The 11,388-nt window shown below is 45.6% G+C and overlaps 1 protein-coding gene across 2 annotated transcripts; it reads right to left on the reverse strand.

Annotated features, from left to right (window-relative positions):
- Positions 1-230: 230 nt before the first annotated feature.
- DCTD (dCMP deaminase) lies at positions 231-7,770 on the reverse strand. 2 transcript variants are annotated; one of them, XM_078594369.1, is made up of 6 exons: positions 7,540-7,770; positions 5,436-5,535; positions 4,773-4,908; positions 4,163-4,279; positions 2,768-2,864; positions 231-1,403 (listed from the first exon to the last, which is right to left on the reverse strand). In XM_078594369.1, exons 1-6 carry the CDS (start codon positions 7,572-7,574, stop codon positions 1,322-1,324), a joined length of 567 nt encoding a protein of 188 aa, XP_078450495.1. In that variant the 5' UTR covers positions 7,575-7,770; the 3' UTR covers positions 231-1,321. The 2 variants fall into 2 exon arrangements, with proteins under 2 accessions (XP_078450495.1, XP_078450496.1); XM_078594370.1 differs by having other exon boundaries at positions 7,510-7,630.
- Positions 7,771-11,388: the final 3,618 nt, after the last annotated feature.

Here is an 11,388-nt window from a genome sequence, read left to right on the forward strand (position 1 = left end):
GCCACTGAAGCAAATTATTGCAACAAATGCAAGCGGCTTCATTGTGGAGCTAAAATATTTCATACTTTTTTACATACGGATGAGATAAGTGTTTCAAAACAGATCTTACCCCCCACCTCGATGTAAGTGCGATTCCCAACCATCAAACTTTAGTGTGCAGTGAATTGGTTTCAAAAGTGGGAGTCGTGAAAAGGTGGACCATGAGGATCAGTTGAAACACTGGAAGATGATAAATTCCTTCATGCATTTATTAGACTGGAGTACCTTGGAATGGTTTCAGGTTCAAAGTTGGAGTCTCAAACGTGCCACGGGGGCAGTGATGTATTTGTTTCACATGAAAAGCACGCGTTTTTAATGTCTACTCTTTCATGTTAAATAAATGTCAACAAACCACCAGAAATGCCTGATCTCGAAGCTAAGCAGGTTTAAGTCATTGTACTTGTGTAAGAGTGGCTATTGTACATGGCCACATGAGGCCTACCAGAGCACTGCATATTAGCCACACTATTTTGGTACTAAAGTATTTCCACTTGAATTATACTCAGGCCTCTTGCAATGACAAGTGACAGGTTTGTGTTAATGTGTGGCCTGCCAAAGGTATTTTAAAATACTAAATGGGCCTCGTACAAGACAATGTTTCCCACCCCTAACGTATACAAGTGTCTTGTTTTAACGCACCTCAGACTTGCGTCAGCTAAAACAGTGCACGGAATTGCAAACCAGTAAGTTGGAAGCAAAGGTTCGTAAATTCTTAAAATGTGACATCCCACCGAGCAGAGAACGATAAAACAGGTTAACGGCATTACAGAATTAGGAGCATTACCTCCTTAGGCGTAGGAATTTATCTCGCATGCGTTTGTTCCCACCCAAAAAATGGCAAAACATCTCCATGGAGAACCCCCTGAAAACGTCTTGTGACTCTGTGAAGCATTCCTACACAAATGACATGTTTATTCCTAAAACAGCATGTTAAAAGTCTTAATATCCCAGAAGCAGCAAATAGTGACCTGACTCTACCACAACAATAAATAAATGTGCAGCTTAAAACAAGACTGCCACTAAAGCAATCCCTTGTCACTACATCTGATTACACATATTGCAAGCGCCAGTTGAGGCCGGGACAGTGCGTGCATGGCAGCAGGAAGTCCAGCACCACACATGTCCATCTTTGTCCCCCACCCCAAATCCAGGCGATTAACAGCAGCACCACATCCACATAAGGTGCTCATATCTAAACTCGCAAATACACGGCTGCATGCACAGGAACAGTGGATGATGCCACTCTCGCCTTGCTCTCTACAAATCATGGGGGTGACCGTTGCTACGAGATGTTGTTAATCCCCCCAGGGGAGTTGATCACGTCAAAGTCAATCTCGATTTTCTTCATCTTGGGGGACAGCTGCCTGCGAGGGAGACATGGGTTTGTGTGAGAACATTTATGCGCGACACACTGCTCATTTGAAGGATGAGGGTTTTTTTTAAGCCACATGGATCATTGGGGTTATTTGATCATATTTCAATCTTGACTTGAAGCATTAGTGATTGCAGGAATCCATACTCTTTGGTTCTTTCGGTAAAGTCACGTAGATATAAAATTATTAATAGATCATGACGTTTCGATCGCAACACAAGGGACCATCTTCAGGTGAGAGAGAGAAAGCTACTGAAACAAAGTCTTATATAGGCCTGATCATATTTCACCATGGTGGTCAGTGCGAGCTGGTGAAGGTGTGGAGCATGGACATTGGCGCATAGTGCAGTACAACAAAGGATATTGCAGTACTACCCTCCGCTGACAACGTTGCCCCACAGCATCCTAAAACACCCGCATGGAGGTCACCAATAAAAGCATTCTCTAGGCTCATCCTTGCTTATATTCCAAGATATGATGAGATGGGGGTGTATTCCAAGTAATTTTCTTATCGCAGGCAGGGCTTGTCCGAAACATGACCCTTCTGTATTTTACAATACAAAATTAAATTTTCCATGTTTAAATGAAAATGGGGCTGTGTTATTTTTGAGAATCCCTCATTCCTATGCCGGGGACAATTTAACAAGGAGACGATTCATACTGATTTCCCACACATTGGTGATACTGATGTTCATGAAACAATGAGGCATGGAGATGATTAAGGCCTGCATTGATCTCCATCCTTGATCTGAATGTGAACCTGATGGCGGTACCCCAGGGGACCATAGTACCCCGGCTCTCGTATAATGTCCGTGATGCAGTCATTTTTAGTCTGTTGATGGTCGGCGATGCGGCAATCGACTCATCTCGACGAGCTGTACACGATGCACCACTACGGTGCGTACGAGCGTTCAGGGTTTCAGCGCAATCGTCCTTGCTGCATTTCAACATCACGGAGTAGCACTGATTTAGGATTGTTTGATACCCCAGTTACAGAGTTAAGTACACCCCTGGAAAAAATAGTGTCCCAGAAATAAAATATTTAAGTGCATTATTGATGCACAAATCAACAGGGCATTAAATCATTGATACCGGTGTGCTGTACTAGTGACGAATTGGCATGTTCTGTTTACGTGACAACCCTTACTAGTTGGCTGTGTCGGGTGGTGGCAAGTTTTAACGACACATTTATATATTTACGCGATCTAAGCCACTTCGTTGAGCTATAATTTGTGGACAGGTCGCTTTTGAAGAACTATATAGCTCAGTGGGCATTACCTGGTAAAATAAAATTTAGTTTAGTTTCGAAAACGTTGGAGGTGAACAGTGGGGATAAACGTGAAGAGAGGTCCTCACTTGTAATTAACCCCAGCCATGCTGAGCAGCGTTCGCGATGCCTTCATCTCTGGACGGTCGTGGTACTTGTCCGATAGGTACACGACCTCACGGATACCTGCACAGTCACACAATAACCCAAGTAAACAGATGTCGTAATGCATCGGTTATTGATTCTTACACTCAAGATACGTTAAATAAATCGTCCCATGAGAACAGATTACGTGATTTATGCAAATACATAAAATGGAGCAAACACAAATGTAGAAAGGACGCAAAAAAATGTTTCACAAATAAAATTGTGATTATTCAATGTGCACCATTTTATAACAATGCTCCATGTGCCAAAAACAGAGGGATGAGGATGATGATGGCTTGCATTGATGTTAGCACCTTGTGCTACCAACTAACCTGGCGAGCCAAGCTTAATTCTCAGCTCAAGCTCAAACCAGTTATGAGCGATATCTGAACTGGTCCTGGGACTCCCCTAGGTCGCCTCGGCTTTAAATGAGTGCCAGGTGCCATGTGTAAACATCAGCACTGGGGAAACAAAGGTTGGCCACACCACTACATCATGTGCCTTGCTGGCCTTAACAGATACTCAACAGCACTTTCCCAAACAGTGTGAACATCTGCCTTTTCAGGGGATATTCAGTAACCAATTCTTAAATTATCTGTACATTATGGAAAAACTCACACAAAGTTGGATATAGCCTTTGAACAAATGAAAGTCATAAAAAGTGCCTATTACACAGCAAAACGCACGATTTAGCCCATTGGATTGGGTCCTCCCAACATGCCTTTAATCACCACAATCATCTTTCTGTGTTGCGGATCAACAAAACTCACCACAAAAGGTCTGAAAGATACAAAAAGAAATGTATGTATGTATGTGTGCCAGTGCACGCATGTATTATGTGTTTCTGCTGATACATGTGGGGAGTGGTTGGTGCGCTGTGCTACAAACCCGGCGACCTTAGTTCGATTCTTACTCAAGTCCAACACCAGTGACGATAATTTAAATCAGTCCTAGACCTCCCCTCAATCGAACTCAGGCTACCCAAATTCTATTCTCGGTCACAGCTATATCACAGTTGAGAGTGAGCCTCCCCTTGATCGACTTGGCCTTAAATTAGTACCTGGTGCGGTGTGTAAACATCTCCACTGGGGAGACAAAGGTGGTCGGGCATGGTCCTGGCCACACCCCCCCTCATGTACAATGCCGGCCTTAATAGGTGTTCGGTAACAGAACTTGCCCTAACAGTCTATTTACACTATAAGGGAGATATTTGCCTTATGCGTGTCTGCACATACATCTGTGCGGGTGTGTCTTCATATGGGTATATGTGTTCATGTACGTACGTGCATGCGTAGTAAGTGTCCACACATGCATACGCGTGGGCGTGTGTGCCTGACCACTCTGGATGATGAGCTTGGCGCACTCGTTGCAGGGGAAGAGCGCCACGTATATAATGCAGCCTCGCACGTCTGAACTGTTCTTGTTCAAGATGGCGTTGAGCTCCGCGTGGCAGACTGCTCCCACACACGCGTGCGATGGTATGCAAGAGACGCGGACGGGACACGCATACATGAGCACAGACGCACACGGAACACGACAAGCACGGCACATGTGAACACAGGATGGCAGAGGCCACACATGTGGGATATACACGTATGGGACACAGTATACTGGCAACCAAAGGGACTGAGATTGGCGACACGGTTTTGTATCGCTAGTGAACAACGTAGATTTCAGTTTTGTTTTTAGTGGAGGATTACCACAGCACAAACCACAAAGTGTCTGGCTGAGCATGTGATTAGCGAGTGGGCAGGTGTCTGAAAAGGGACTTAGTTTATGGGTGGATGTCCGAGTAACAGAGTCTTGGGAGTAACTGAGTTGGTGTCTGTTGAAAGGTTGGGTATGTATCTACTTTGTCACTGTGGAAGCCTGGACAGCAACTACATGGGTCTTCCCTGAGTGACTGGGTGTATGTCTTCGTGCGTGGCTTGGCAGGCAGTCACACACCGTATGGGTACTTGGTGTCGATCCAGTCAGGTGCAGTGCGAACCCAGGGCAGGCAGTCGTCGCTACAGCCATTGGGCATCCCGTTATAGCCGATGCCAACAATCTTGTTTTCTGGACTTACGATGCACGCCCCCACCTGCACATGTGCAAACGCACGGACATGTAACGCAGCCTGGCTCCAGTGAGATTTCATTCACGGTCATATATGTTTATGTGAAAACTTGCACATGCGCGCACACACAATGAAGTTACAAATGCACATGTACAGCCCTATTGTTAATTCACGGATAGATGAGGGCCTCCCCATGCAGTGTCAGTTACCATAGATTATTTTACCATACTTGACCGTGCTGGTCAGTGTGGGTTGCTGAAGACGTGCGAGCATTTCTGTCAAATTACAAGTACTAGCGGCACAGCGATGGTGCAGTGGGTAAGCGCACTGTGTTACAAACCTGTTAACCCGAGTTCAATTCCCAGTGATATCTGAACAAGTCCTTGGGCTGCCACGTCACCAAGCCGCAATGACCAACGTGTTAAAATAGTATGGTAAAATAATGCCTGCAACCGACGTGGTGCTGGGAGACCTTGGAATGACAAAAGTAAGCAAATTAATGTGTATATTATCGCTCTATAAGTATTCCACTGTTTGCTAACCGATCTTGCCTGGGAGTGGGGGTCCTTGCTGCGTTGTGCTGACAGGAAGGCAACTGCCATGAAGTACTCAGGCCACTCCAGGTACCCTTCCCTCTTCTTCAGAGAACTCCTGAGACACGGGACGATGGGGAACGTTAACAAGCAGTTTAAACTAAACCATTTTTTATTTCACCAGGTAAGGCCCATTGAGCTATATGGCCCCATTTCAGAAGCAACCCGGCCACAAATGATAGCTCAACAGAGTGGCTTAAGTGAAAATTTAAAGCAACCAAAATCAGTGGCGGCTCGTGATATTTACACTAGGTGTGGCTGTTGAGTGACCTCTACAAATATGGTGTTCTAATTAAGAAAAACCTCGTTATGTTATTGGTCTTACCTTGAAAGTGATATAACTGTCTTATTTACCAACGATAGGCATTTATAAACAATATGAAACAAAACAATAAAGCACTTGAATGCTGTCCCCATGACCCTCAAGTCCATACTACACAAACCCTGTGACACTACCAAAATCCTAAAGAACAATTAAATATCAGCTAACACGGCTCATCAAATCCTTTAAAATGGAATATTTAGGAGTGACTCCAGTGTTCGTTGCGAATTCTTCGTTTGCTGCACCTGCTGCCATCACCATTGTGTTCTAGAGACCTAGACCTAGCGTATTTATAAATGTAGAGGGAAAAAAACGGACAACTCGGATAAAAATCCACGGGACCACGGGCAGAGAGACCGCAAACTCCACATATACAGCAGGCGTCAGGGTCGGGATCGATCCCACGACATCCTGTATACCAGGCGAGGGAGTTAACATCTCCTAGCCACCGTGATGATGATGAGAGAGAGACACCGCAAACTCCACATATACAGCAGCAGGCGTCAGGGTTGAACCCACGACCTCCTGTATACCAGGCGAGAGAGTTAACATCTCCTAGCCACCGTGATGATGATGGTGAGAGGAACGCAAACTCCACATACACAGCAGCAGGCGTCAGGGTCGGGATCGAACCCACGACCTCTTGTATACCAGGCGAGAAAGTTAACATCTCCTAGCCACCGTGATGATGATGATGAGAGGCACCGCAAACTCCACATACACAGCAGCAGGCGTTAGGGTCGGGATCGAACCCACAGCCTCCTGCATATCAGGCGAGGTAGTTAACATCTCCTAGCCACCGTGATGATGATGATAGAGAGACACCGCAAACTCCACATATACAGCAGCAGGCGTCAGGGTCGGGATGGAACCCACGACCTCCTGTATACCAGAGTTAACATCTCAGACAGATGGCTCCTCATCCAGTCCCAGATTCAAATTAGAAGAAGGTATTCTTCTAATTCCTCCACGGACTCGCCCTTGCCTATCCCCCCCCTCTATCCAGATATCATTACGCCACCTTGTGTCCTTTTCGCTTCAATAACCAAGGCGTTAATCTGTCCCGCACCTCAGTTTAGCACGGCTGGCTACGTACGGTGCGAAAGAAGTTACTTGTACTCCTGTATATGCATACAAAGCCCCCCACCTCGCCAACTTTACTGCAAACTGTCCAGTCCCCCGTTCATGTAGACAACTTAAGGAATCCAGCAGTGGACTGAACATGACGAACGATGACTACGATTGTAATTACTTCATTTTAAAATAAATAAAACCGTAAACTGTGTTCGTGTACGGTAAATACTTCACACGCCCCAATGAGTTAAGCCGACCTTTAGCAATGTGGATGTTCGTACCGCGTTATTGTTATGTTGCGTTAACTTTGTTGTTACTGTTAATCGTTAATATTGTTATAATGAGCTATCATCTCCACTGCTGCCGAGCGTGACAATACCTCATCGCCCGCTCCATCTCCACACTGGACATTATCTGGAGATGTTCTCTCTCGTTTTTTATTAATTTAGACAACTTTTACACTTTAAATCCTTAACGTATCATCCAGGCCCACACGAATTAATGTAGATCGTCGCGTTTCTCTTAGCGTGCTTGCTGTTAAGTTGTTTAGATGGTTTTTTTCTATCGTAATTGCCAAACTATCACTATTATCATTCATGTAAAACAGACACGGTACACTTTTATATACGAACATACGTTTAATGGGGTAAACCCCTTACGTCTCACCCGCAGTCATCTCGTCCCGGCTCCACTTTGTCCATCGCCAATCGCAGTTAAACAATCAACAACTAAAACTCCTGCAACTACAATGGCTAGATCAACTTCTTCTACTAACTTGCCGATAGAAACGACGATAGTCCGCGTGTTTTAACGCGAACGTAGAGAGTGAAGCTGCGATTTACGCGGGAAAGGCGAGTAACAATGGACGACGTGGGCGGAGGTTTCCCGCCAAAATCCAATCCCATTTCCGGGTCACGTGGACCAATCAGGCGCTGCGGAGAAAACGAAAAACCAAAATGTAAACAACAATATATATATTTTTTTAAACAAAATAAACACGCAAAGTTTTTTTTTTATATCCGTCTCTTCACTTGAAAAAAATAAATATATACAAATATTTTTCATTCAACCCGTAAGCCAGACTAAGATCAGCAGCATTGACTCAATGCAAGTGTAAAAAGTTGTGATTATGTGTGTCTGTTCAAAATGTTGAGCGTACTTCCCGACATGCAACAAACTGGAAATTTGCCATGCATGTACTTTCCAGACTGTACACCATGCAAAAATTATAAAAAAGACACTTTTGGGGGGGGGGGGGGGGGCTCAATAATGCATTGATTTTTGGCACGGCAAGTGAGCTGTGACGTCACATCTGTCATGTGACCCGCGCACGTGGAAGCGTAACGCATTGTAGTGTAGCGGTGAGCGCGCTGCGCTACGAACCCGGCGACCCGAGTTCGATTCCCGCTCATGGCCACCACCGGTGACGATTATTTGAACCGGTCCTGGGTCTCCCCTAGGTCGACTCAGCCTCAAACGAGTAACTGGTGTGTTGTGTGAACATCGCCACTGGGGAGACAAAGGCGGCCGGGCGCGTTGAATCCAAGTCCCGGGTAGTAAAGCTAGTATTTAATAATTGAAGCGACGGGAACAGGCAGGGTCACGTAAGGACAGCACGGGACTTAAGTGGTCGTAAATAATAATTGAAGAGACAGGGACAGACAGGGCCAAATGAGGTGAGAGAGTTCGGGGAAAAGGGGTGACAGCACAGAGCGTGGCTCTGGACCGCTTGTGGGGATCCGAAGTTGGACCACCGTCATCAGGAGTGGATCGTCCTCCCCGTCTGGGAGCGGGTGGTCGACTTATTGTCTAGAACAGGGGTCCCCAACCCAAGCAGGCTGGTTGAAGGCCCCCCCCCCCCCCACACAACTCGTCCAACCACATCAACCTCGGTTCTGGTCAACGTTCAAAATGTGTGCGCACGTTCTGAAGGCCACCTGTGCTGCACCTGGGATGAGTTTTGGCACGAGAGGTCTCCTTCTCGACCGATGGACAACGCACAGGACAGACCGTCTCAACCACGATGGTGTAGTTACTAAATCTCTTTGAGGCCATTGAAAACGTGGCGATGTTTTTATCAATTTATAAATGTGCTAAATGCATTTAACTTCCACGAAGGCTTGTTTCGAATATTCTATAAGGACAAACAACCATGTATCTTTGAAATTCTATATACTTAAAATTAAAGTTAAGCTCACATTCAAGACGTGAAAAGTGAAAAAGGAAAAATAAGCCATTGATTTGGAATGTTAAACTTGAGCATTGGTTTATTGAAGTTGACAATACGTCCAATAGTTTACGCTGACTTGGTGCTTAGTTGTCAGAAAGAAATGTTAGAAAAATTCAGTTGTTTCATTTCCTATTGGTTTTCTTGCCTCATTTATATCATCACATATATTGTCCTTCACGTTGTCTTGTACCTCAGTTATCTTAGCCTATATGTAATATTTACATGACTTCCATAAGAATTTCATAAATTTTGAACTTCTTTCGCAACGTACTTAGCCAATCGTGCTAATCTGCTGATGAGACACTGACTTTTAATACTGGCCCAATTTGCTTGTGTTGAGCCAATGCTTCTGAAATTATCCAAACCCAGGTTGTGCAAGTGCACAATCGCAATCAAGATCAGTAACACCAGTGGATATTTACACGCTGCCAAGCATGGAAGTCTTGCCCTGCACTGCCACCATCACTCCAGTCCACATTGGATGCTTCAACAGCCACCCATACTTGGTGGGGCTACAACTACAGCCGAGCAGGTAACCACTATCATGGGGATTCACCAAAGCTCTGCCACCTACTCTCCAATAGCAAGGGTCAGCACATCATCTGCTCTGGCAAATGTGCTACACATCAGAGACACTCCTGATGACCACAATGGACACCAGCGATTGGTAGCATGAAAGCTGCATGGCTTGTGACAGCCACAAACTGATAAGATATTCTTAGGTTTTTTCGGTAAAGTCACGTAGGTAAAACATTAAAATTAATGAAAGTAAAATAAAATAAAAATAAAAATCACGACGTTTCGGAGGCAACACAAGTCTCCGTCATCAGGTGGGACCGTCACAGCCAGATTTGCTGCATCAAGTGAGGCAATGATTCAAGATGTAATCCCTTAAAAGCAAGTTGAGGGGGGAGGAGAGGGGTGGGGAGCTCATCAGAATGTGGTAGCCAATGAATGGAACGTATCGGGAGGGAGGGGGGCGGGGCTCAAAGACGGCACGACGTGCCACGTAGAACGCATCGGGAGGGGGAGGGGGGGCCAAAAGAATGCACGACGTGGTACAAGTCGGCGGCGTGGACGTGGTTGTGCGCAAGCAACTACTGCTGCACACGCCAACGCATTGGACAGAGAGGGGGAGGGGAGGCCAAAAGAGAGTGTGGTGCAAGTGTACGTGGACATGTGTGTGTACAAGCACCTGTTGATACACATGATAGAAAATAACGAAAATGCCCATGTTTATACCAGTGCTGGCTGAACAATGAAGAGAGTACTGTTAAACACTGGGGATGTTAACACTCGGTAAAGTAAAGTAAAATAGTGCCTGTCATTGTTCAGCCAGCACTGGTATAAACATGGGCATTTTCGTTCTTTTCTATCATGTGTATCAACAGGTGCTTGTACACACACATGTCCACGTACACTTGCACCACACACTCTTTTGGCCTCCCCTCCCCCTCTCTGTCCAATGCGTTGGCGTGTGCAGCAGTAGTTGCTTGCGCACAACCACGTCCACGCCGCCGACTTGTACCACGTCGTTCATTCTTTTGGCCCTGCCCCCCCTCCCCCTCCCGATGCGTTCTACGTGGAACGTCGTGCCGTCTTTGAGCCCCGCCCCCCTCCCTCCCGATACGTTCCATTCATTGGCTACCACATTCTGATGAGCTCCGCCCCCCTCTCCTTGCTTTTAAGAGATTACATCTTGAATCATTGCCTCACTTGATGCAGCAAATCTGGCTGTGACCGTCCCACCTGATGACGGAGACTTGTGTTGCCTCCGAAACGTCGTGATTTTTTAAATTGTATTTTCATTAATTTTAATGTTTTACCTACGTGACTTTACCGAAAAAAACCTAAGAATATGAATCCTTGCAGTCACGAAAGCTTCAAATCTAAAACTGATAAGAGCTGACGCAGGAATAACCTGCTTTCATCCTGCGTGGAATGGGAGCATTTGCCACACGAAAGAACCGCACTCAGTGGGAGGTCAATCTCCTCTGCTGCCCCAGTATTCTGGAACTCCCTCGTAAACGTCCATACTGTCGACACTCTGCCCCTTCCAAGCTCAAGTTCAGGATCAAACCCAGCCTTCAACGCTTTATTTTCCTTAGCCTATAAACTATTCTCTTTCCTATAAATATTTCTATAGCATTTTAAGATGTGGTCACAACGGTATATAAATCCAAATTGTATCGCATCGCTCCGTCGTTCACCTAAATCCATTCCTCACGGACCCCGTTCTTTAAAGGTCTGATTTCTCAAGGTCATATGAGGGAGTGCAATGAACA

The sequence above is a fragment of the Lampetra planeri genome, chromosome 5 (assembly GCF_965212315.1).
Source record: "Lampetra planeri chromosome 5, kcLamPlan1.2.h2, whole genome shotgun sequence".
Taxonomy (NCBI): Eukaryota; Metazoa; Chordata; class Hyperoartia; order Petromyzontiformes; family Petromyzontidae; genus Lampetra; species Lampetra planeri.

Excerpts from the sequence above, each read along its gene's own strand:
- DCTD (XM_078594369.1), bottom strand. The coding sequence starts at position 7,574 with ATGGACAAAGTGGAGCCGGGACGAGATGACTGCGG. Across the intron at positions 5,536-7,539 it reads CCGGGACGAGATGACTGCGG|GAGTTCTCTGAAGAAGAGGG; the intron begins GTGAGACGTAAG and ends CCCGTGTCTCAG. Across the intron at positions 2,865-4,162 it reads CAAGCTCATCATCCAGAGTG|GTATCCGTGAGGTCGTGTAC; the intron begins GTCAGGCACACA and ends GTGACTGTGCAG.